Consider the following 27,771-nt stretch of genomic DNA (forward strand, 5'->3'; position numbering starts at 1 on the left):
GAATTGCTTGCTATTCACCTGAAAAATAGACTATAAGGTAAAACTGGGAATTTAGACAGATCGGGCTTACAGTTTCTTCCTGAAATATTTTATGCAGATATTTAGATGTCTCAATGACCAGAACAATAACCCCAGTAGCAATTTCACTCAAGCATATTTGGTAGAAGAGTTAATATTAAATATTTTAAGGCCTCATCTAAAAATCACATCAATCTAATGTATTTTATTGGACAACATAAAATATACATGGATATTATAGATGAACAAAAACGCACATAAAAACAAGAAGCTGGCCTGCCAACTCTGGAATGAGTGGCCCTGAGGGATTGGCAATAATCAACTGCCATTTTAACAAAGAGGAAATGGCTTTTCACTAGCAGGTTTGCAGTTTGTCCAACCAACTGTATGAACCATATGAATAGGCAGGACTTCTTTTTCTTATTCTATTTACCCTTTCCACTAAAAGTCTCTAGGGATTAGATTCAAACATTAAAATATTTCCTTATATATTAACCATGATTGTATACCCCCCATTCATACAGTAGAAATACTATGTAAACATATTTGGATAAATGGTATAATTTCATATACTACTGAGAAAGTAAAATACTACCCACTATAGGCTATTTTTAGCCTCTTACGTGAATCCTAATATATATTTAATGATAAATCAATCACGGAAACACATTTATGTTTTAAAAGATCTTTGAATGGTGTAGAAAATAAATTTATAAAGGAACAAAATAAAATCTATTAAAAACTGTATTTGGAAAGCAAAATGTACAAAAACAGCCCTCCTACACACACACACACACACACACACACACACACACACAGATCCATATTGTATTCATGGGTACCTGCTCCAGGGACCCGGGGGAAGCCACTTCCTCCACTGGGGGCAGGGGTGGGTTCCAAAGTAGACGCCACTGCCTGTTTGGAGAATGAGAGGGGCCTCCAAAGACTGCAGCTCCCTCTGAGAACATTCAAGTCTGCCTCTCAGGCCTTGTGCGGGTCCAGTTGGTGTCCTGAGGCAGGGCTCTACCATGTGTGTACCCACTGACAAAACACCACTTATGCCACCTTCACACCAAGGAGAAAGCAGGCAGAGGTGGCCCATTGCACCAAGCGGAGCCAAGGTCACTCTGCTTCTGTGTGTCTGTCACCCAACCTGTAAATGTCACTCATTTACTCGCAAATTTTATTTTTTCTCTCTGCTTGATCACCATCTGCCCTACATTTATCAGATAGTAATTTTCTTAAAAGAAGTTCTTCACTTTTCCCCCTATTTCATCACTTATTTTGGGTAGTACTATGGATTCTTGGACTTTTAGTTACTGAAAGTATTGCAATCCACAGTACATTTATCAAGCTTAAAAAATTAAAATTAAAAAAAAATGGCATCCAGCATTGAGTCTACATTCAAGTTTCCCTGATGTTGCAAGAATGTTCTTTTACTTTTTTATGGACACCAGGATCTAATCTAGCTTCAACCTTTGCAAGAGAGTATTAGGTCTCTTTAATCTGAAAAACATTGGTGCAGAAGAAATTTTAGAAGAAACTAGGTGCCATGACACGCACCTCTAATGCCAGCTATCTGGGAGGGCTGAGGTAGAAGAATGGTAAGTTTGAGACCAGGCTGGACAACTTAGAGAGACCCTGTCTCAAAATTAAAAATAAAAGGACTGGAGATGTAGCTCTGGGTGAGAGGCCCTGGGTTCAATCCCAGTACCAGAAAAAAAAAAAAAAATTCCAAAAGAAAGCAGAAATTGATAAGAGATTTATAATAAAATCCCCACCATGAAAAATTATCCCAGCTGTATTTTTGGTATATTAGTGAATAAAGCTATAGAATGTCTCCATTTTGTAGGTTGGGTTCACATAATTTTTTTTACTTTAAAAGAACTGATAAGCCAAACATGGAAAAATAATAAATTTAGAGTTTTGAAATGATGCTATTTAAAATATCTTTGGAGAGTATAGAAAATATTCAACCCTGCTCAGACATTTAAAATTTTGCATCTGGCAGTAACATTTAAAACAGGTAAGCGTCTTTCTGAACCCCAAATCTATGTTTTATCCAAATAAACTGAGTGAATTGTTTTTTTAAAAAGTCATACAGGTTCTACTCGTCACTGTCACTTTGGGACTTCAATTCTTGATTTTAGGGATGTTTTCCTTTCTTTGTGCTGGCAATTTCTTTACCCTTAAGACTCAGGAGAAGCTGAGACTGTGGGACAGAAGAGACACAACCTCTGACACAGAGACAACACACTGCACATCCTGGCTCATCACTAACCAGCTACAAATTTGGGCAGGGGACATAATCTGAGCCCCTAAGAGGTTGTAAAATAAAGGTATTAAAGGTTCTCATGTTACCATGATCTGATGATTACACACTGTATACGTGTATTGAAATGTCATCCTGTACCCCATAAATAGGTGTAATTTCTATGTGTCAAATAAAAATATATATCAAAATAATTTTTAAGAAAGCTTCTCCATATGGTTATGAGAATTAAATTGGCTAGTGAACCCCCAATTGAAAAAGATACCCTGTCAATGTCAATTCTCTACTCCCATTTCCCAGTCTAGGTTGCAATCTAGTGGAATAATTCTGGGTCTCAAAGTGTTAGCAAATGGAATAATAGATGTTTTCAGTGATAACTATTTGTCTAGGGCTGGCACTTTTGAGACCCTTTTCTGCCAATAATGCAGCCTCACTACATCATCAAAGTACACAATATTCACACACTGATCACATTTCATAGATTTGAGGAATTTGTGAAAGTAGGAATTGCGATATCTTAGTTCCACCTCCCTCTAGAGACAAGCATTCAATGAAGAAGTTTTGAGTGCCCTTGTGGGTGCCTGTCTTGTCCGGGAGTCACGTCTTTGAGGCAGGCACAGGAAACAAGGCGATGCTGATGTAAATGGATCAGTCTTTCAAGACACTTGATGATCTCATAGTCAGGAAGAGCAAGAGCGGTCATGTTCAAGCCCAGCATCTGGGAAACTACCTCCCTGAAGTCCGCCAGCTGCAATATCAAACAGAAACACATTAACTAGGAGTACAAAACGTCTCCACTGTTGCTGGGTCAAGTGCAACCAAAAGCAAAAGGATAAATAATAAAACCTGGAAAACTCAGGTTTGCACAAGGTAGGTAAATTACCTACCCACTCTAGCCTTAGTAGTCTCACTCATAAAATAAGTCGGCTTGCCTGCTAATTACTTCTAAAGTCTCTTCAAGGGTCACACCTCAGCAATTTCATAACCATTTTTCTGATGAGCAAATTGATTAGCTACTAAGTCAAAAATTCCAGTTAAGAACCCATTAATGAGACTCTGACCTAAGACTTCATTTTCTCTTCTCCAACACTTACTTGCTCTGAAATTCTGAACAAATGAAATGATAACTGTGTATGTGCTCTGCATACTAAAAATACAGAGCTAGAAATATACAAATGTTGGTATGTTTGTGCATTGGAATCTTAACTGGACCATCAACTTCTAAAACTAAAAGAACAAATGGCAAGAAAGAAGGAGGGCTTCTAAGTTAGTATCATATCACATCACAGAGCTTGCCACCTCAAACCATAACATGGGACTGGTATGGGATTATTTGTCCAACAAGAAAGAAAAATGGGAGACCAGGGATCATGGATGAAATAAGCTTCATATACCCCTTCAAATTCTCCTAGGCTGGTTTCTGTGGTTCTAATCTAATGCAGAAGCAGGTAAATGAGAGCAATCTGGACAACACCTCGTTAAAGGTACCTTCCACTTTAGAAAAGGTGTGATCCAACAAGAAACTGAGATGACATTAGAGGAATGCTGTCCATACATGCCTGCCCCAGGCCCGTTTACTTGCCAACCACCTTCCCATGCAGAGTTCAATTTGGGAAATGTAATGTCCTCTCCACCTGCTATGGTAGAAATGCTTGTACCAAAAAATTTATTTATGTGGAAACAACCACCAATGTGATGGTATCAGGAGGAGGAGATAATCAGGTGGGAGTTCATTAGGTTTCTATGAGGTCATGATGGTAGAGTCCCCAGGACAGGATCAGTGCCCTCATAAAAGAGGCCCCAGAGAGCTACGTTGTTCCTTTCTACCACTTGAGGACACAAAGAGAAGACACCATCTATGAACCAGATGCCCAATCTACCTAACCCCCAGAACCGTGAGGAAGAACTGTCTTGCTTACGAGATACCCAGTTAATAGCATGGGCTTACAGCACCGCAGCAGACTGAGACACAGACCTGTCGCCCAGATGAAAGGTTCCCCTCAAGCTTCCACCCTTTTGAATGTGATCAGAGTTCTTAATTCCCAGGATGTTTCCCCCGAGTACATTTGCTCTCATGGTTTGGCGTTCCACAAACTCTGTCTGACACATGAGCCAAAGCAGAGGCAGCCAAAGAAGGGGGGAGCAGCATCCTAGGACGAGAGTCCACTCTCTGCCCTTCTGAGCTTCAGAGAGAGAGTGACATGAAAGCCAGAGGCAGTGGGGGTCAGGCTGCCCGGGACATATTTCCTTATGCCTGACCTGATGTGCTCACCAGATAAAATGTTCCTCCGTGTAGCCAGCCAGCCAGTGAGTACATTTTTATGGCTTACATCTGGGTTTGGTGGACTCGCAAGTCTGGGTGCCACTGTTTGAGACAGGAGGCTGTTTCCTGCAACTGAGCTCTGCCAGAGACGAAGCCTTTCCCCGGAGCAAGAGCCCTGTGAACCTGAAGGGACGCGGAGGCTGCACAGCCAGGGGTCATCACCAAACATAACAAACGACCTTGCCGCGACCAGAACCTGGATTCTCACTGGCTTGTCGCTGCTCTGATAAGAGCCTGTCTTTATTTTCTACAATCCTTGCTGTGCAACCGTGAACTGCAAATCATGGTCGTTCGTAATAGTTATTGGGATGCCGAAAAGAGGCAGGAGGGTATGTTGAAATGATAAAGAAAGCTTGAAGAAGTGTGTGAATGGCGTTGTCTTTGGCAGCACAAACACTAAATTGGAATCACACAGAGCAAAGTAGCACAGCCCCTGCAGCAGGGTGACAGTCTGTGAGGCATCCTAGTGACTAATCATCCAGCCTTTGAATTGTCCTGCCATTTCCCACATACGATTCCACTGCCTGATTTGTACCTACCCGCTTTTCTCTCTTTTCTGCTTCATCCAGAGATCTTTTCAGGGTCTTCATCTCGCTAGTCACTGCTTCTATCATGTGTCTGGCCCTTTCCTTATCCTCCTTAGCCCCATGCTCTGCCGTGTCCAATTCTGACCTGACGGACATGAGTTTTTTCTCGACTTTCTCCTTCATCTTCTCCAGCTTGTCTCTGGATTTATTTAAGTCTTCGATGGCTTTGGTCTGTTCCAAAGTTTTAATCTAAGGAGTCAAGAGAAGGCTGATTGTTTCTTTTGTTTTTATTTAGGAAAACTGTTTAAACAACATAAATCAGAAGTCAATGGAATTCACTTAGCTTTTTTATGAATAAAGAAAGGAATTCATCCCAAACAACTACACAGACTTTGCTAAATATTATGAGCTGGATGAACACGACTTAAGACTGTTACAGCTTGTAAACAACATATTAGAGTGCCCTTATTTGGAAAATCAATGAGATAAAATCGTAGACAGCATGATTCTGGAATGAGATATTAAAGCCCACAAGCAACCTGTGCTTTCTGCCCCTCTTAGTGGGCCACCATCCCTATAAACATTAGAATAGCAAAATGTCTCTTTTAGTTGTGTTCCATGGGGGAGTCCCACCTAAAGTACCCTCAGCAAGTCTGAGGAACATCTAGATCAGAATTATTCAGAAGTGTCTTCTGCCTTCACAATGAGTATTGGTTGCAGAAGGTGGTAACCTTGGCCTCTGCAGACCAGGGGAGGGTGGTGCATCCCACCAAGGATCCTGTCCCAGGATCTTCATTCCCAGGCTGTTTTTTAATTTTTTATTTTGAGATACAGCCTCAACAAGTTGCTTAGGGCTTTGCTGAGTTACTGATGCAGGCTTTGAACTTGAGATCCTTCTGCCTCAGCCTCCCGAATCGCTGGAATTACGGGCAATGCCACCATGCCCAGCTGCCCCAGGATCTTAAAGCCCAAACATCCTGGAGTGCAGGGCACATTTTTTGTGTTATCTTACTATTCAAGGTTATACCACAGCTGCTTACAAAAGAATTTAAGTAAAAAGGAATAAAATTCTGACTTACACGACCACATGGATGAACTTTGAAAACATGCTAAGTGAAAAAAACCAGACCCAAAAAGACAAATAGTGTATAATTCCACTTATCTCAGGTACTAAGATCAGGCTAATTCATAGAGACAGAACAGAGAATAGAAGCTGCTAGAGGACAGGAGGTTGGGAACCATCATCAGATGGACATAGAGTTTTGTTTGGGATGATGCAAAAGTTCTGGAAATGGATAGAGACGATGTTTGCACAACATGGTGAGTGTAGTTAACGCCACTGGAAGGCAGACACAGCGATGACTAAAATGCTGAATTTTATGTCTTATTTTGCCACAATCAAATTAAGGAATTTGAAGCAGTTTTATATGGACACAAATATTTTTAAATGACCATTCAAAATAAATACACATAAGCTACCACTTAACATCCACTGGGATAGCTACATAAAAACAAGAGACAATGACAAGGGATCTTCATTTATCCCAAAGCATCAGAGCCCATATGTGGATACGGCCTGCGCATTAGATATGGGTGTGTCGGCACTGCCTCAGTGGTAACTCCTATCAGTCATCAAGGGCAAAGTCAAGGCACCACGGCTCCCAGACCCACACACTTTCCACAAGCCACAGGAGACCAATTTGCCCTCTTCTTGCCTTTGCTGACACTGTAACTGTAAAATAAAATGTTAATGTTTAATTCAGCACCAAAAAAATAATGATTCCTGAGTATGCTGTTTATATTGTGGCAAAGGAGGAGAATGCCCTTGCTCTTAAGAGATACAGGGGAAAGGATTTGGGAGTGAGGGGTAAAGATGTTTGCCACTTTCTCTCAAATGGTTCAGCAAAAATAAAAGCAATCTCTTTCTCTCTCCTAGTAGGCAGAGTACAATAATTAATAAAATTTTTAAAATCTTTGTGAAGGGTTAAAGAATGTCCCTTATACTATTCTTGCGATGGTTCCATAGATTTGAAATTTTTCAAAACAAGAAGCTGGGAAAGGGACTATATTGACCTTGGGTCCTATCAATAAAAATTTTTAATATATATTTATAAATTACATAAATATACAACTCCAAGTAATATATTCTAAATTTTATAAACATTTCATAAATTGTGAACATTGCATGGATTAAATTAATATCAATTTTTAAAATAAAGTTATCGCCCATTAAAACAAAGAGATCCCCTTCACATGCCGAGTAGCCCCATGCTGCAGAGAGAATACACAGCAGAACGGGAGGTTGCTGGGGTTGGTGTGTTGAGTTCGAGCCCTTGTCTTAACAGCAGAAGAGACGCATTCAGCCTTTCTGTTCAGACTGGGGAAGCATTTACAGCGTGTGGTGGACCAAAGGCGACCAACTACAGCTCGGAGAGCTGAATCAAGTCCTAGGGAGAAGAATGCATTGCCAAGAATTTCTGAAAAACTCAAGACTTTATCACAGTCCCTAGGGCTGCCTGAATCTTCTTGTCAGGGAGCAAAAGCAGTAATGGCTCTATGCCAAGTCACCAGGACAAAGCAAGAAGCCAGCGGTGGTCTCCAGCCTCATCCTCCTAAAGTCAAACCCCACAGCAGATGTTTGGGAGTGGGGTGGGACCAGGTTGGCTTCTTAATCTTCCTGAGGGAACTTCTCCACACCAGCCCAGTGTTCAGCAAGGGTCCATGCCCCTAATTTTCTCCTACTGGGACAGAACTGGCCATAAACAATATTGATGCGCCTAAGACTCAGGCATAGATGGAAGGTTCCTAGGCTGCTCTCCCTGCTCATTGTAAACTATATTTGCTGCCTCCTCAGGGAAAGAATTGTTAAAATCTGGTGAGCAACTCTCTCTCATGTTATCAGGCCCAAAGACCCAAAAAGAAAAGGTGATTAAATTTAAAAGCTGATGTGTTGGTTCCTGCACCTCTCCAGCTGTGTGAATGTGGGGTGGGGTAGAGTGGGATTCAAGATATGCAAAGCCACCCGCTCACAGGCTTTCTGAATGGGGTGTGAACACAAGACGGGAGACCCTCCCACTGATCTGAATAGACACTGTGCCCCTTTTGGAAGAAGAACGCAAAGGTTTTGCTGGGTAGGAATGCAGCAGAACCAAAGGGAGATGTTGAATTTGGCAGTTCTGGCCCTCCTCCAGCAGCCCATGCCAGGGAACCAGAACCACTGGCTGCACTGGGCAAAGTACTGGGAACTCAAAGATTCTAAGCAGCTAGGGGATCTGCAGAATCAGAGCTCATCCGAGATGGGAGGTTAGGGGAGGAAGATAGGACAGACTCACTGGTTGGGTGGGAAAGGGGTGTGGAGTGGAGAAGGACCATGGGGAGCTGCTGTTATGTGGGGGATACCAAGAGAGCCGGAAGGCAGAGAACTCTGCAACACCCCTGTTGGTGTTTCCGTGAGAGACTGCAATGAAGATAATCATGGCTCGCCCCTGGGTTTGGTGGTCTGGCTGCTGATTTTGGGTCACAGCTCCCTACTAAGTTTAAGTTTGTGCCACACAACTCAGACCAATAGTAGATACTTCTCCATCAGAGAGCTTCTTTATTGCCCAGAATAAAGACCCATTCTCAGACTGACTTCATTAAATGAAGTCCTGGTACTCAGTTCCAGTCAGTGAAGATGTAGAAAGTATTGAGTCATTCCTGGAAAATAGCACACAAAGTGTCCTTGCCCTTCCTCTTGCCTAATAACTGAAAGGAGACTGGAGCCCCAGCAGCTACCTTGTGCTAAGAGGCAACATGGGGAATGAGAGCTACCATTAGGACAGTGAAATAGAAAGACGGAACAAGCCAGGGTCATTGGTGATCATGGAACTATCCATCTATGCATGGAATGCCTACTTTTGTGCTTCTGTTCAGTGACAAAGAATAAATGTCCCTCCTATCTCAGTCACTATGTGCTGATTCAATATATTCAGCTGAAACTAACATACTGTATCTCCAGTATCATATGAGTTACACATAACATTTTCTGCATCCTTTGGTGTTCTGCCATGTGATTCTAGTGGTTGAATTTATTTGCATTTCTACATAAGGCTACATTTATGCCAACTAGTAGTACTACTTTAATTATCCTAGGTTAATGAGAAAAGAGCAAAGGTAGGGTTAATACAAACTAAATGTTCATTCCAAATGAAAGCTGAACTATGCTATAGTGTATACACAAATACAGTATCTGCAATAGTAAAACATGTGGTAGGATAAGTGCTCTATCCTTAGGGAAAATAAACCATAGGCTTGCCAAACTCAGAAGAAGTTGCATCCTGAGTAGCTGTACCACACATTCTTGCTGGGATTTTAGTAAAATAACATCATCTGTCACATTAAATTAATATTACTAATTTTTTAATTCTATTTTGATAATTTGTTTTGATTTCTAAGTTGGTTTGGATTTCATAATGCTAAAAATATAATAAGATTAAGAACTTTTTATATAGTTTTGAGTTTGTACATATGTGAGCAACATTCTAATAAAATTATTCTAACTGAAGTAGGGAAATGTGAAGACATATTTATCTTGTCTTTGTAATACTAGGTTTGCCTGCCAAATTAAAATTTAATTGTTTATCTGTTAAAGTCTACTTTTTCTCAGTCTAGAATCAAGGGGAAATTTACTCAATGGGTATAAAAGTAGGTTTAGGGAAGATTTGGCTAAGCTGAGTCAAGGTCTTCGGTTATAGTTTTGCCACAGACTTAGAAATACATACCCACAAATGCTTATGACAGCCTTATTCATAATAACCCCAAACTAGAAACAACCCAAATTCCCATGAAATGTTTAATGGACAAACAAAATGTGTTACATACATACAATGGATTATAACTTACCTATAAAAGAGAATTATGATGGTAAGTTTTATGCATCAACTTGAGTGAACCATGGTACCCACATATTTGACCACATATTATTCTGGATATTTCAGAGAGGATGTTTTCAAATGGGATTAACATTTAAATGGGTAGACTGAGTGAAGCAGATTGCCTTCCCTCATGTGGATGAACCTTGCCCAATTCGTTGAAGGTCTAAATATCACAAAAGACTGACCTCCCACTAACAAGAGAATTCTGCCAGTAGATAGTCTTTGGATTTAAACTGCAATGGCAGCTTTTTCTGGGTCTCTAACCTGACAGCCCAACCTGCAGGTTTTGAACTTGTCAGTCTTTATTATCGTATGAGTCAATTCCTCAAAATAAAACCAAATAAAACCTCTCCCCGCCCCCTCTCTCTCTCACGCATACCTTCACACACACATTCCATTGGGTCCATTTCTCTGGAGAACCCTGACTAATATAGGTATATTGCCACATGCTATAACATGGAAGAACCTTAAAAACATCATACTAAGTGAAGGAAATCAGAGAGAAAGGACCACATATTGTATAATTTCATTTATCCAGAATATGCAAATCAATACAGACAGAAAGTAGGCTAGTGGTTGGTGGTGACTGCACAGACTGTCAACATCCTGAGAACCATCAAACTGCACTTTAAAATGGTCCATCTTATGGCATGTGAACTATTTATTCTTTGAAAAAGAAATGTAATTTCAATTATTATTTTATGCAGACCCTCTATAAATGGTGAAATTGTTCATCTAGAAGGTAATGGGCTGAATAATCTTCTCACCCCCAAAAGCTAGGTCTACGTGGAACCTCTGAATGAGATCTTGTTTAGAAAGAAGAACTTCAAAGATATAGTTAAGTTAGTTAAACTTAACTAACTAACTGATGAGATCAGCCTGGTCCAGGAGGTGACCTAAACCCAATTTTGGTTGTCTCTATAAGTGACAAAAAGAAGAGGCACACAGAGGGAAGGTTATGTGAAGACAGAGCAGAGTAGGAAGGATGCAGCTATAAGACAAGGGTTGCCAGCAGCCACTGGGAGCTGGAGAGGCTGGAATGGACTCCCTCGGAACCCCCAGAGGGAACTGTCCTGCTGACACCTGGATTTCAGGCTTCTGGTCTCCAGAATTGGGAGAGACTAACCTGTTGTATTAAGCTACCCAGTTAGTAATGATTAGGTCAATTTGCTGATGCCCTGAAATATTGCTTCATGAATAGTGAAATTAATACAGAGACAAGCTTAGACTGTATACGAAGACAGGTAAGATAACAGGACCTGGTGGTCTGTTTGTGCAGCCATGGCAAAGCCTTCTCAAAGATGCAGACGGAGAGTTCATTTCAAAACAGACTGTGCACTCTGGATTAGGCATGACCCGTCTATACACAGCCACCTCTCTGGGGAAGATGGAGATTCTCCAAACGGATCAGATGGGTCTTCAGATTCTTCTCATTCTTCTCTGGAGCCCAGCGTCCCACTTCCTGTTCCAGGACCTGCAGCACACCTGAGCTACCACAGTGAAGTCCCCTTTCCTTTCTGTTCTGTGCATTCTCCCACCACCGTCTGTCTTTCCACCGCTCTCCATTTCCTTTCCTTTCTGGCTCCCTTGGCAGTGATTAAGGGCCTTTTATTCTCTTTAATAAAGTAATTCTCCTGTAACCCTTTGAGCAGCGGGGGTAAAGGGGTCCCCACCCTGGAGGCAAATAGCCACACATTTCAGTCAGGAGTGACCAAAGCAACATCCTGGCCAGGGTAACTTAGGATTCGCTTTGTGGTCTCCAGAAACAAGAAACCAACTCACCGCCCATCACCCCAGACTGTGCAAGCACAGTGTTGGTAATCAACCATATTTCCTTGGTTTAAAATTTATTTTCCTTCATGCATTGCTCAGTCTTTCAGGAATGCTTTCTCCCTTTCTTCCTGCAATAGGGTTTGGGTGGAGGGAAACCCTGGTAGGTGTTCTGGCCCTCACGCTGCCGGACCCTCCTGCCTACTCCTGTGACCCTGTCCTGTGAGCACTCACTCACAATAGTCAACACTCCATCATCGGCCTTGGCGGGTTCAAGACCCTATAACTACATTGGATCATAGCTTGGGCATTGTCCCAGGGCCTCAGATGGGGTCACTTTGCCCCTCACTTGAAGGGACCCATCTGCTCCCACACTGGTATGCTGGCACGATCTTCAGCTATTGTCCATGTCCCCAGCTGTCGCAAATAGAACCCAGGCTCTAAGCAATCGGGATGCAATCCAGGCATCCTCTCTCCACACCCCTTCCAGCCAGGGTGGGAGCAGCCAGGCCAACCTCAGGGATTCGACCCCAGCCCCACTGGGCCCCCAGGTCAATCTCAAGGCCTGAAGAGGGAGTTGAGGACACTTGTCTCTGATATTCCCCACCCCACCCCAACCCGAGCACCTGTCAGATGCCTTTTCTTGCTTCTCTTCTCTGCATTCAAATAAGTCCTTCCCCTCCTATGCCACCCTCCTCTTCTCTAGGGAAACTCGCCTCAACATCATGGCCTTGTCTATTGGCAAGAAGGGCCTGAGGGGGGAACCCTAATGACCTAGGAGGGGAAAAACACAGAGGAAATGCTCCCTAAACAATTGTGCCTGCTGTGCATGTTCAAGGGTGGCTTGATCCCAAGGCTTTCTCCTTACTGCTCTGGTTCCAAATTCAGAAACACCTGAAAGTCAATCTCAGGGTGCCCCTCTGCTAAGAGCAGGATATTACTGTCCCTAGGATTTGATATTCACGTACCTGCCAGAAACGTGTGCATGTGGACATATGGCTAGAAGCACACGCACACGACATTGGAATATTTCTTTAAATTCCTCCGGGTTCTCATATCTTTCTTCTCTGTATTTAGCAGACATGGAACCCCTCAAATCCAGGACCACCTGCCCCATCTGCTGATCCCTTCTACTGTCAAACAGACTCCTCTGTAAACACTGTGCCCATTTTTTCATTTCTCCCTAAATGAATTTCTACCTGCTAAATCCCTCCATCGTCCCTCATCACATAGTGCAAAAAGAAATGTTTTTATTTCCTCGCACTTAATGTTGCCTCTTTTTGACTCTTTGAAAAGTGACCACCTCAAAGGTTGAAGACACAAAATTAGATATTCTGATTTATGTAATTGTGCTTTTTCCCCACAACAGGGGAAATCTTCATCTTTATTTTCCTTTTCTGGTGTGTCCATGATAAGGCTGTCATTCCTTGGCATAAACTTTGTTGGGAACCTGCAAAAGGAATGAGGGAACGGAGCCACACACTTGCCTTGAGCTCATTGGTGTCGGCCAGCTTGGCTTTGAGCTCCAAGTTGGATTCGCGACACACACTCAGCTCCTTCTGCATCCTCTCCACCTTCTTCTCCAACTTCCTGATGGTGAGCTGGGCCTCGTCCCTCTCCATGGCCAGGGCTGAGCGCACCTGCTTCTCTTCCTCCAGCTGGGCTATTTTCTGCCGGAGGAGGCTCATGTGCAGTTCTTTGCTCTCTAGTCTTTCTTTCTGAGTCTTTAGCTAGTTTGATACAAACAGGGATTTTTTTTTAAATAATTGAACAGTCAGTAAACATAAATGAATTAGCCAGATAATGTCAATTTTTATCTCCACTTCAATAAGACTAATTTGTAAACCATCAAAAAAGGTCACTGGGTTCCTTTTCCTGATTGCATTTTTATTCATATTTTTCCAAGAATTCATCTTGCAGCTGCAAAGTAGGAGACAAAAGAGCCGCAGAAGATGTGCAAAGGAGTCAGCTTTCCATCTCTGCTTCTCCCCAACACTGTGTGCATTATAATAAAAATACAAAATTACTTTTAAAACTACTTAAATAGGCTTATCAAGAACAGAATATAAGACAGAGAGACAAAATCCTCTCCAAACACACTGTCCGTGATGCCTGCGCTGGTGTTTTCTGAAACAAGATATGATACAAATTAGTATTGCAAACTGGGGCTGGTTAATTTCAGTCCCCGACAGTGACAACTGTGTCTATGCCCAACTCACTCCTTAACAAGGCAGAGTGGCACCCTGTGGGAGAATTCAGACATTGCTAAAATATGATAAACCAAGGAGATTTTTAAGAAAGCTTTGTTTACGTATTTAAAATCTTGGTTTCCTTGTTACATGACTGGCTGATTAGATCAACCAACCAAGCAAAGAACAAGGTCCTCAAACTGGCTTCTCAGTGGCATTCTAACTGGATGAAGGAAATTAGATTTTTTAGGTGATCATGGGTTCTCGAAGGGAGATCAGTAGAGCGAGGAAAGGGACAAAGAAGAGGGAGGAGGGGAAGGAAAAGGGAAACACTGGGAAATAACATTGACCAGATTATATTGTTGCATTGTGTGCATGTGCAATATGTAACAATGATCTCACTATTATGTGCAACTATAATGCACCAATAAAAATATGGAGAAATAAAATAAAATGGCTATGGAGTCTAAGGCTGAAAAGATGTTCCTGGGTTCCACCTGTCACAATTAAAGAGTGCAATAAGTTCAGACACCTCTGTTGTCTGCTACACATGGCAGGAAGGGGAATCAGGTGGGACTACGACAATCCCATTTCCCTCTATCTTCTCTATATCTGTAAGGTATTATAAGGCACGTGACTTTCTGAAATGCTGCTGAGTTTCTTACCTCCCAGTGACAACTGTGTCTATGCCCTCCAACTTATTCTTTACCAAGGCCCTCTACTATTTCTCTAACAGCTCCTGTTCTTAACCGTCTTCATGTCAAATTCCACTCTGGCAAATTTACACTGGTAAGCTCCACACCCTGACAATTCCAATAATTCTACAGTTCTTAGAAGGAATAATATTGGGTATGTAAAAAGGAAATCATTTTTTAAGGAGGACTTTGGGAAGAATTAGAGCTCAATTTAATGTCCTTGTTAGCAATTTGGTTTGTCTACTCTCTCTTTTATTAAATATTCCTCCAACTATAATCAATTAGGGAAGAGGAGAAATAGGAACAGAGTATCTTCTATGAACCAAGAGCTCAAAAATGTTATTTAATAAAAATCGACAGTTCCTTAGGGTAGGTATCATCCCTATCTTAAAATGAGAAAACAGAGAGGTACATAATTTGTCCAAGGTCACCCAGTTTGGTTGAGCCAAATTGCAAACTCAGAATGTAATTCATTACACAGCATTTAGACTAGATTTTGACCATAGACTTTTCTCCTAAGAACTATAATAAGAACACATCTGCATTTTCTATTTTCTTTTCCCAATACCAATAATTATATAACTAAGAATTACACTTTTTTCAGTTCATCCCTTCATTCATTTATTTTGTCTACACTCCTGTAGAATGAATGGAAAGTTGGTCCTTCTCTCTCTACTTTCTAGTGCAGTAGAGCTTATAAATGCAATCACTGCTACATACAGCCCCCAATCTCCTCTTCTCCCAAAGTAGTGGAAACTGAGTTTTTTAAGCTAGGCGAATGACCACCCAGAGTTAAGGCTATGTTTGCAAGCCTCTGTGTTAGCTCGGTTTGGCCATCAGAACACATTCTAGTTGGGGATGTAAATACAAGTCCATGTGACAGATTCTGGACCCCGTCTTCAAAAGGCATCTCTGGCATCTTCTTTTGTAACCTTCTTCTTCATCCCCTTCTTCTCCAATCTTCTGCACGGATCACAGATATAATGGTGTGGGCACCATTTTGAACCATGAGGATATTAAATTAATGAACTGAGATGGGTCTGGTTCCCTGAAGAATGGACAGAGCAGAGCTGCCAGGCCAGCCTAAGCTGCCCATCTCCAGAAATGTATGTGAGAAAAGAAACAACTTCTGCTTGTTTAAGTCAATATTATTTGGAACTCCTTGACATATACCCAAAGGACTTAAAAATCAGCATACTCTATAGCAACATAGCCTCATCAATGTTTATAGTAGCTCAATTCACAATAGCTAAACTATAAAACCAACTTAGGTACCCTTCAATAGACGAATGGATCAAGAAAATGTGGTACATATACACAATGGAATATTACTCAGCCAAAAAGAAGAATGAAATTACAGTAATTGTCAGTGAAATAAGCCAATCCCCCAAAACCAAAGGCTGAATGTTCTCTCTGATATTCTACTGCTGATTCACAATGGGTCGGGGGAGGTTCACCAGATTAGTAGGAGGAAGTGGGGAGAAGAAAGGGGAGATAGGAATGGGAAGGAATCAGACATAACTTTCCCATATTCATATATGAATACATAATCAGTATAACTCCACATCATGTACAACCACAAAAATGGGAAGTTATACTCCATGTATGTATGCTATGTCAAAATATGTTCCACTGGGGCTGGGATTGTGGCTCAGTGGTGGAGCACTTGGTGGAGCAACCCATGCTTGAAGCACTGGGTTCAATCCTCAGCACCACATACAAAACTAAATTTTAAAAAACAGTTATAAAAAATATACATTCTCCTGTCATATATAACTAAAAAGAACAAATTAAACAAAATTTAAATGTATTATTTGAGGCCTCTATTTCTCACAGTGAAACATAACCTTAAGTGGTGCATACTCTGACCAACTCTCCAGCCTTTAATCAAGACCCAGATTGTAAACACAGAATTTCCTACTTCCTGTCACACTAGTAAATATGGTGGGGGTGAATCACTTTTCAATATTTGGGTTTTTCAGAAACTGTTTTTCTTAATACTCCTAATTTTCAATGTCGCCTACCTTTCTCTGTAAATTGTGGGCAATAGTCTTGTTTTCGATGACGGCGCTGCTCTCAAGGCGAACTAGCTGCTCTACACGAGCTAAGACTATATCCAGACGCATGTCAAAGCCAAGTTCAGCAGCCATCCGGTCCAATTTCATTTTCTCTGAAAGCTGATCCAGAAATTTAAGATACTAAATTCAGGAACAAAATACGAAAATGGAACATAAAAGTAAAGTTAATGTGTGATCTCACAGAATCCTTCTCTTTCTCCCAAGCTTACAGGTGGTTCTCTTTAAACCCCACACTGGGCCTGGACTCTGATCCTAATATCTGGCAATGAATTCTGAACCCACAAATTCCCTGCTCTGCTCCATGTCCAACTATTCTTGACTGTCCTGGTCAGTGACCTTGGTGTTCAATCTAAGGTCGTGCACTCTGGTTAGCCTAGCCATATGACAAATTTGGCTGGGTCGACAACTACGTTCTCATCTCTCTGCTTTGGAAACGTGCTGATGCATTCGTGCCCCCGCACCCATCCAGCTCCTGGGACCTGCCCACCCATGCACCTTCTGTGGCAGGGCCACAATACCCAATGTGGAAACTGGCAACTCAACCAGTAGCCACTTAACTCTCCCTGCACCCCTCAGAACTCTTCAAAGTCAAAGCTCTCCCAAAAACTTGAACAACATTTTGGTTTGTTTTTTTTTTTTTTAAGCAAAAATGCTTTCACAAAATGTTTTTAAAAGTATTTAATGCATCAAAGTTAAATGAACAACATCTAAAATAGAGTTGTACAAAAGAAGTCAAGGTTCGTAGTTCAATGTCACAAACTATTCGAGTCCTCCACTTGTTAATGCTGAGTTTCTGCTGGATGACTAAAACAGTCCAGGTGCTTCCAGCATTGCATGATTTGGTCTCTATCTTGAACATTTTCTTCTCATTGCAATAAACTTCTCTCCCATCTGCCATTTCAGGCAATTAAATGTTTCAATAATTTCCTGCTGCCTGAGCACACCATCTTAAAGCCGGGAGCGATCTATATTTTAGTCATCAGGATGAAAATATCTCTAAGTGTATATTTTCCAATTTTGTGAAATAGCATACATGTAAATACAATTTAATCTCTTCTTTATGTAGGTCGGAGTCATTATAAACACCACACATTGTATCACCCTGCAATACCAGAGCTTGTTTGTGTCCCTGCATCACCAGGTTATCACTTCTTCCTGCCGTGTCACCTCTCCCATTGGAACGTTCAATTTCTAATCTGTGTGCATGGAAGTGACCTAACAGCTATTGCTTCTATTTAACATAACAGTTATTGCCTTTTGGTGATGACAGGAAAGCCCCTTTTTTCTATTTCTATGTGTGACCCACCCACTTACATGCAAGGATCTACAACAGGCAAGAAAAGATTAAGAAGGGAGCAAGCCAAGACCCCACAGAGGAAGTGCCTATTTCTAGACTCTTAGCTGTGCCTCTGAAGATTACATCCTCTGGAAACTTCTAACTTCATAGAAGCAAAGGATAATGTACATTTTGTTTATACAAATGTTAAATAAATGAATAAATGTTAAAAAGTGTGTTGTTGTGCATTTCGTGTTAGCCTAGCTCACCTCTACTTAGCATTTAATCTCTGTACAACTTTGCTTTTCGATTTTCACAACCCTGCCCAAACCAGGACATTCATTTCGTATGCAATTATCTCCGGAAAATTCACTGTGGGCCGAATTAGCTGACATAATTGGCTTTCATAACTGGAAGTAATTTTGGCATAATCCCAATTAAAATTAATGATTCACTTATATGGAAGGAGGGGAAAAAATAACACTCCACCTGAAATTCTTGCCTTTGAAATATTTCTTCTATAATTCACTCTTACTTAGGCCCTGGAGAAACAGAAAGAGAGAAAAGAGGAGAGGAGAAGGGAGAGGAGAGGGGAGGAGGGAGAGTAGGGGGGAGGGGAGGTAAGAGAAAAAGACTTCTGCTGGCTTCAGGAAGCAAGGAGAGAAAGTGCTGTGATGGAGGGACAGGGCGCGGCTGCTGGGGCGCATGAGAAGGGAGAACCGGGGCGCTCAGGTGAGACTGCCGAGGCAGTGGCATCTGAGCTGCAACCTGAAGACCAGCTCTTACCAGGTGAAGGTAGGAGAACATTCTCCCAGAGCAAATGGCTAGCGCAGTCTGAGAGGCCCACAAAGCCAGAGGCATTCTGCTGCAAACGTGAACGCGGGTGTCTTTAGCCTCGGCAATCTTTCACCACATACCCTGCCAGGGTCCTACTAGCCCCTGAAAGATTCTGAGTTTGTTCCCATTAGCCAGAGAGATTTGGCCTGCCAGCAGCGTACAGAATGTGAAGCCAGAGTGAAAGAAGGCATCTTCCCGCTCCTGGGGGCCAGAGAGAGCCACCCACCAGTTGTAAGATGGAGAAAGATAAGGTGGCTGTGTCTTTTATGAAGACCTCTCTGGCAGGCATATGGAAAGCAAATCTGAGATGTGGTGACCATAGCAAGGAGACCTATTAGAAGGCTGTTTCCATAGTCCCTGCGAATTAACAGGATGCTCAGAACAGCCACTGCTGCTGGAAGTAGAGATGGGGAGGGTGGGATCTAGGAGACAGCACTGGCAGAACTCAGCTCCTGGTTAAGGAGGACGAGCACCCAGGACAGCTTGGGTAAGTGGAGGCAGGCTGCCTCCTCACTAAGCAGGAGAGAGGCCAAGGTGAGGACAGTTCGCTTCGGTTCTGAATTGGACTTGGGGTTCCCAGACCATCTAACTGGGGCTGTGCTGCTGGCAGTTAAACAGTTTTCAGATTACCCTACTCTACTCAGGTGCAATATTTCTTCACAAAAATCATAATTTTAACCAATACCTAATTGGCTAAATATCAATATTTTATCTAATATCTAATAAACAAAAACCTCCTTCCTCCCACATTTCTCAAACCTATTCTCTAGCATCTTCATTCACAAAACCACTGCTTGGTCCACACCCTTTTAATCTTCTGAACTCGATTAATCCGCAAATCTTCCCCTGGGCTCCTCTACTTTTGGCCTCTAAGATGCTCCCAGCCAGTCTGCCTTAAGAGAAAACTTCTTTTATTCGAGTACCTTCTGTGGCTTCCCATCACCTACAGGATGCAGCCTGAGTGGATCCCTGCCCTGCCTCTCTATTCCTAGCCAGCCGGGGTGTATCTCACATCTCGGGCCTCATGAGCCACCACTCTGGAGTCTCCTCGGGCCACATTCATTTCCCAGGCCATCTTGTCCACCTCCCTTTCTTCCTGCAGCTCCCTCCACTGGGAAATCCTTCCCACCCCTTCTGCCTGACAAATTCCTATTCATTCTTTAAGGCCCCTGACAACTGGCACCTCTTCTGTGAAGACAGCTCACTTCCTCACCCGCAGGAACAGGAAGGAACTCATCACCTCTCTTCCTTAGTTCCTGTCACATTTATACCCATCCCCATTACTAATCAGGCCCCACCTGCTTGCCCCGTCCACTCGTTGGGTTTGGCACCATTCCTGAGTCTTTGCCTTCGCCCAGAGCCAACTGGCTCCCTATCTCACCACTTCTGCAGACCACATCACAGAGGTGGTTGATGTTCTCCCCACACTCAGATCCTCAGGGTGGACCCCTTGCCTTCTCATCCCTCTCTCCTCTTCCACTGGGCTAGCCCCAGACCACAATCTCAGCCCCTCAGCGGCCTCACGTTGTCGTTTTGAAATGAGGTCATGCATTGCTCGACACCAGGGATTCGTTCTGAGAACTGCATCCTCAGACAACCTCGTCATGGTGTGAACATCAGAGACATCTTGGTTTCACCGACTAAAAGCTAGGATATCACCAGGCAATATCATCTCATAGGACAACAATCACAACCACAGTCCATCATTGACTAAATCATTGTTACCAAGCCATGCCTGCATGGTGGTGCTCACAATCATTTATCACGCTTTGTATTCTACAGAGTAAAGAATGCTCAGTCTTTATAATCCCAGCCATTCCAGTCTTGTCTCCTTCCATAGCCCCACTAAGAATGCCCTGTTCTGGCCACACAGGAGTAACCACTCTGCATTCTCTGCATACAGCACTTAAAAGACTTTGTGTGCTCTTGTTCAAACTGCTTCCTCTATCAGCTCCTCCTTACCACTGTAACCCTACTTATCCTTCAAAGATGCACTTAGTTATCTCTTCTCCTATAAAATCTCTACCCAGAAGTACCTACGACACTGTATGCATATAATATAACTTTTATAACACATACACAGTCCGGGGCACAGCAAATTATCTGACGATCTGTCTTAAATTCTGAGAATTTTAAGACCAAGAACTTTGTATTATTCATATTTGAGCCACCCCAAACATTCAGGGCCTCATATATAACAGACATTCAGAAAATATGAGTTTAATTGAATTAATTTGGATCAAAGAAGTTCTTAATAGGAAAAGACTCAGCGTTTCTTGAAGTTTATTTGTGACCCAAGTCTTAGTCTAAGTACTGAAAAATTCAGAATATTCTCAGGTAAAATCTTAGAATGCAACAGATGCTTCCACCCATGGACGTGCCCTGGGGTCATTACTTTTTGTTTCTCAAAATTCAGGTTGTCTCGTAAAACATCTGCAGAAACCAGCTCTCCTTCCAGGTGTGTCAGCTGACTCTGGAGAGTCTCCGACTTGTCTTCTGCCTTCTGGGCTCTCTGGAGAGCTTTCTGGTGAGCCTCAGATGCCTTTCCCAACTGTTCCACAAGCTCTGCTCTTTGGGCTTCAAGCTGGGAGGCCATCTGGAAACAGAGATGCAACCAGGATAAGCCTTGTTGCCTTGTTACTCAGCCCCAGCACCCTAACCATTTATGACACCCACTTTCAGATTCTTTGTAAAAATTAAATAAAAAATAGGTCACTGGTAGCTCGACTTGCCTCTGTTTGAAGTAAATCTACTTCTATTATCTAATAAAATCTCTTTGACAGGTATTTTTAATTTGTATGAACATATTCAACAGTTTAATAAATAAATATTTACAGATAACATTGACTTACCTCCCAAACTGTTATTAATTTAGGAGTTTCAAAGTTTAGTTGGAAAAAGAAAGCAAATGAAAATTACTTTCAAAAATCTACAAGAGTCATTCTCCAGAGAAACTCTGCCCCCATATGCAGGTGACGGAAGATTACACAGCAAGGTGATCTTGATAAGTAACCTTGGGACATTGTGGGGAATTCAAGCATAGAAACATTTTGGTCAAACTTTCTCAACCTTGTATCAAGTGTCAGTTATTCACACCCTAAACTCCAGTGGTACTGACTCTACCGGACACAGTAAGACAGTGAAATCATTTCAGCATTAGGTGGGAATCTCTTCACCGTGGTGACTCCAAACAGGGTCAACGGTGGCATGCAAGTCAGCCAGGGAATCTGACTACTGTCCCCTCTCCCACCTCATGAAACTGCTGCCCCTCCATGAAAGCCCCCAAGGTTCACCACAATCTGGGATTTCCCCAACACCTTCCCAAAGGTCCTCTTTGCCCCTGTCCCCTTACACCAAGAATGTAAGTTTATCAAAGACCTCAAGTACACATTCAGAAAACTCAAACCCAGTTTCATAAAATGTTGAATTCAATACAACCCAGCAGACTTGGGCAATATATTTGTTTTCCTTTAAAGGTTTGTTTTGGAAAAGAGAAAAAATAGATATTCATAACACTGCAGTACCATTCTATAGGGTGAGCTATCTCAACTATTTCAGATTTTTAACGGTCTAAATTTTTTAAAAAAATGTTTGCACTTGCCTATTCAAAAACAACCATGTTTAAAGGCAAGAAGAACTTGAAGCTCCCTTCAGCTTTTTTGGAAGTCTATTATGTGGAAGAACAATAAGAAATCAGAGAAGGAATTCCACATCTATTTAAGGGGAAAAAATTTTCCCCATCCTATAATAATAACAGTAACACATGCCCATTATAAAATATTTGTTAAGGAACTATTCAACATGGAGGTAGAGGTCAATAAGCTGGAACTGATGTTCCAGAAGGCTGACTCCAGCTGGAATATGAAATTGAGACAAGTCATCCTGATTCAGCAGGCCTGAAAAATCCAGTTATGGTCTTAAAGGAATTGTCAGTGATAGAGTCTCACTATCAAACTTTATATGCACATTTTAAACCAGTTGCTATTGAGCAGAAAGAGACTACGAGCCACATTTACGCCACTTTGAATAAGACTATGACCGTGATACAAGAACTACAAAAGCAAACAGAGCTGGAGCCGTCACCACTGACTGAAGAAGAAAACCGTGACAGAGCAGCTAAAATCTCACATAACAGGCTTATGAAGAAATGGATTTGCAAAAGGAAATCAAAGAGATCCATTCTAGAGAAATCGAGGAAGATGTAATAGGGTAGGGATGCCTTTAATATGAGTGGAAAATATAAGAGCAGATATTATCTGTATAAAATTTAGCTGAAAAAAAAAAGAAATGGGAATGCAGGGATTTAAATATATATATATATATATGTATATAAAATCTATGTATACATATATACATATATTTAAGTGTGTATACACACAAACTCAGTTTCACAGTTTTAACTAAGGAAACCCCTTAACACTATTTTGGACCTGTTTTCTTTTGTATCATTGAGATAATGTAGATATTCTGCCTTGACATAAAATAATGCTTATTTATATTTCAGGCAGTCAATGTGTAAATAAGTATGATTTAGAAATTAAAGAACAAGCAACCTTTATGTGTGGGGTGTGTGTATGTGTGTGTGTGTGTGTGTAAACTTCCATTTTTTGAAATGTTGATTGGAGATGGGAATCATTATTGGGGAGACCACTATTATATGATGTGTAATCTCTCACAAAACCTAACTAATGTAGCAAGCTGGCTTTTCTGTAGTAGACGCACTTTTATTTTTTCCCTATTCCTTCTGCCTGCTAATGTTGAACAACATGAGCTTGTCTGCAAATGTGGTTTCAGACCATCCCTGTGGCATTTCAGTAACCCCTTTGTTTTCCTTCAGCCTGTGTTTGTGACTGTTTGTTGTTTGTTTTGGCAGCAGTGGTGATTGGACCCAGGGCCTCGCACATGCTCCATCCCTCGCCTGAAGGACATGCCTATCCCTGTAATTATTCATTCTGTGTGAAAGAAAACCAGGTGCCCATTGTGCATGCCTATAATCCCAGCTACCCAGGAGACTGAGGCAGGAGAATTTCAAGCTCAAGGCTAGCCTGGGCAACGTAGGGAGACCCTGTTTCAGTAAATAAAAAAAAAAAAAGTAGATGAAAGCTACATTGGACCATGTATCTGCTTCTTAACAGTTTTATATATAAGAACCCATTTCCCCACTTATTTTCCAACAACTGTTGGCCACAAGGTAATTGTCCGAAGTAGGATCAGGACTGGGAAAGTAGCTCAGTGGTAGACTGCTTGTCTAGCATGTAGGAGGACCTGGTTCAATACCCAGCACTGCAAAAACAAGCAAACAAAGACCCAAAATAGGGACAGATCCAAAAAAAGTTGTGGGATAGAAGGTATAGTCCAGTAGTAGGGCATATGCTTAGCATGTGTAAGGCTCTGGGTTCAATCTTCAATACTAAAAAATAAACAGAAAAGATAATATGGAGTTATTTACTTTAAGTTAGATCTTTTATTTAATTATTTATTTATAGGTGGTGCTGGGTATCGAACCCAGGGCCTCACACATGCCAGGCAAGTGCTCTCCCACTGAGCCACATCTCTAGCTCCTGGGGTTATTTATAATAACAATACATATACATATCTGACTAATGTAGATGAAGAGGAAAATAAATCATGGCATATCTATAAAATAAGATTATTGGATAATCAAGAAATTTTTATAGAAATGCTGAATCTGTGCCACACTGGGGAGAGGAGAAACAGATACTGCAGTTTTATAGTTAAGATTGGACTTTGGAGTCATACCTGAGACAGAAGTACAGTACTCCCCCCTGCTAGCTGCAGTTTTGCCCTCCATTATTTTATTTACCTGTGGTCAATTGCAGTCCAAAAATAATAAATATCAAATTCTGGATACAAACAATTCCTAAGTTTTAAATTTCACATTAAAAAATAATGATAATAATATAAATAAATAAATAAAATATTTGTTAAGGACAAAAAAATTTTAAATAAAAAATAACCCCCCTGATCCCACCACCCAGAGGCAACAACTTTAATATTTTTAAATAAGTTGTTATGCATTATTAAAATATAGATGAAGGGCTGGGGAGATAGCTCAGCTGATAGAGTACTTATCTTGCAAGCACAAGGCCCTGAGTTCAATCCCCAGTACTGCAAAAAAAAAAGCTTAAAATATTGGGCTGGGGATATAGCTCAGTTGGTAGAGTGCCTGCTCTGCAAGCGCAAGGCCCTGGGTTCAATCCCCAGCACTGCAAAAAAAGAATAAAAAAAAATATATATATATATATATAGATGAAATTATATTATATATGCAGCTTCCTTTGTTTTTACCTAGTTGTATCTTAAGCATCTTCTCATGCCATTCAAAATTTATGCCTGTAATTCCAGTGGCTCAGGAGGCTGAGACAGGAGGATGGAGAGTTCAAAGTCAGTCTCGGAAAAAGCCAGGCACTAAGCAACTCAGTGAGACCCTGTCTCTAAATAAAATACAAAATAGGACTGAAGATCTGGCTCAGCGGTCAAGTTTCCCTGAATTCAATCCCTGGTACCCACCCCAAAAAAAATTCTTAATATTTTAGTAACTACATTAAGAATTCATCATGAGAATGTGTTATCATTTACTTAAGTTTTTCTTTTAGAAGCAAGGAAAACTGTTTTAATGATTAAACCCATCTAAGCCCCCTCAGGCAGTGGGTTCTCAGTCACTGGCGATGGCCAGAAGTTCACTGACTGTTTGTTCCTAATGTCACAGAGCAGCCCAGTGCGGTGGTGTTCTCTAATTCCAGAAGCTCAGGAGGCTGAGGCAGGGGTGTCACTAGTTCAAAGCCAGCCTCAGCAAAATTGAGGAGCTCAGAAACTCAGTGAGACCCTGTCAATAAATAAAATATAAAATAGGGCTGGGGATGTGGCTCAGAGGTCAAGTGCCCCTGAGTTCAATCCCCAGTACCCAAAAAAAAAAAAAAAAAGAATGTCACCAAGTGAACTGAAGTGTTAAGGGGAAAGGTTAGGCTACATGGGTTCCAAACTCTCTAATTCAGTGTTTCTACAGCTTTCAGGGTTTGGGGCATATTAGTCAATAAATTTTCTATTTATGTGGGCGCTTAAAATTAGATGCCTGGTGGTTAAGCTGCTCAGAGCCACATTTGAGGAACTATTTCCCAAGGAAACTCTTAATGTTACTCCAGAACGAGTGACATTAAGAATACTTCATTTCATATTTTCTACTCTCGGTACTTACTAACAATAGATCTGACATCAATGCAAGAAAAATAGTGTGCTCACCTGGTACAACACACAAAGTTACCTACAGAGAAATGTCCATGAAACGAGGTCCTGGAGATGCCAACTCCCCAGGAAGCTGGTTCGTACTGTCCAAGGTTTGACACTCATTTCTGCAAAACGGGCCATGTGGCTTGACTCTAGGCTCCAGGAGGGAGAGTCTCTCCCCACCTGAGGAGCTGTCAACACCTCTCCTCTCCACTGTTGACCCAGCACAGAGGACGAAACCACAGGGGAACAGATGTGGAAGGCCCAGCCCAGAGAGGGAGCACTGCACATTTAGCCACGCGGACTGGCAAGCAGACCTCACCAGAAGAAAGCAGAGCCGCCCTGGAAATCAGTCAGAGAGGACTCCCTCCTGAGAACGACACTGGGCAGCAACAGGAAGTGGACTAGGGAGTGATAATGACCTTGAAGGAGGAAGCGGACATCTTCATGTGGATCACATGTGGGGCCAGAGCTTTGGAGTCAGAGAGCCCTGTTTCCAAGTTCCTCCAAGTCCCTCTGAACTGTTTACCAGTATGTTTCCTCAGGCAAGTATTTAACCTCTCTCAAACTCAGAGATGATTGAAGGAGACAATTTAGACCATTCGAGTAACAAATTTGAGTAGAAGAAAGATTCACTATCTACTTGGAGTCCAGCTTAAAGCCACATTTTCTAATGTGCAGAAACAAGTCAAACCTTGAATAATTTGAACCAGCTTCCTGGGGAGGCCACATCTTGTGGAGACCTTGTGGTCATTTTTCTTCTGTAGGTTGCTTTGTGTGCTACACCAAACTAAGCATACCATTTTTATTGCATCAAGATTAGATCTGTCTCACAGGCATACCTGTCTTACTGCCTTTGTCTTAAAGAGGTAAAGACCTTTCAGAAATTGTCCTATGTAATATTTCTCAAACTATCTTCAACCGTAGAGTCTTTTTTATGACCTAGAAGTCTTTCTGGGAGGGACAAATATGTTCAAATCAAAGGTACGAGGATCCCACCTGCATCTTCACCCCGTGTGGACCCAAGGCTATTCCAAGACTCCACATCGTATGACTTCTAAGACCACAAATGTGTAGACAGTTAAACTGTGTGCAGCCTACCTGGTTGCCTTGCCACAATTCTGGAGCAGAGAGGGCTGCCAACATCCGGGCACCTCCCTACACTCCAGCTGGTGCAGAACTTTGCTTCATAAGTTTATTTACGTGTCAATGCACTTGGCACCACTGGGTTTTTTCAGAGGAAATTTACAAACTGTCATCAAATAAATGAACACTCCCATCTGGCTCAGTTCTTAGGAACATCAAATGCCAGTGCCTGGGTGAACATATGTGTCCCACCCAAACTGTAAACATGTGTCACTTTTCACACCAAAAAATCAAAAGAGTCAATGAGCTTTTCCTTCCTCCTGTTTTCTTGTACCCTCTGTTAACATACACCTGATATTCCGTGGGACAGAACGTGCCTCGGGCTTCCACACTAGAGTTGTAGGGAATGGGGATGGGTATCACAAAGAACATATACCCCTGTTTTTTAAACAAACAAAAAGACACTGTAGTAAACTCTGCTTCAAGAGGCAGCAGTACCATGTTTGGCAGTGAAGTCATAACGCCCTAACAGTTAATTCACT

General features: G+C 41.7%; 1 protein-coding gene and 1 pseudogene across 4 annotated transcripts in view; one reads left to right on the forward strand and one right to left on the reverse strand.

Annotated features, from left to right (window-relative positions):
• Positions 1-212: 212 nt before the first annotated feature.
• Positions 213-27,771, reverse strand: part of Ccdc170 (coiled-coil domain containing 170) — a 79,305-nt gene continuing 51,746 nt past the window's right edge. For 3 of the 4 annotated variants that reach the window (XM_047558456.1, XM_047558454.1, XM_047558457.1), the window contains exons 7-11: positions 21,294-21,494; positions 16,732-16,905; positions 13,311-13,553; positions 5,153-5,389; positions 213-3,038 (exon numbers count right to left, since the gene is read on the reverse strand). In XM_047558456.1, the coding sequence (XP_047414412.1) occupies positions 2,838-3,038; positions 5,153-5,389; positions 13,311-13,553; positions 16,732-16,905; positions 21,294-21,494 (1,056 nt within the window). In that variant the 3' untranslated portion in view covers positions 213-2,837. The remainder of the gene's footprint in view (positions 3,039-5,152; positions 5,390-13,310; positions 13,554-16,731; positions 16,906-21,293; positions 21,495-27,771) is intronic. The other variant, XM_047558455.1, reaches the window with a different exon arrangement.
• Positions 22,700-23,041, forward strand: LOC124988728 (spindle and kinetochore-associated protein 2-like; annotated as a pseudogene).

Source organism: Sciurus carolinensis, chromosome 7 (assembly GCF_902686445.1).
Source record: "Sciurus carolinensis chromosome 7, mSciCar1.2, whole genome shotgun sequence".
Taxonomy (NCBI): Eukaryota; Metazoa; Chordata; class Mammalia; order Rodentia; family Sciuridae; genus Sciurus; species Sciurus carolinensis.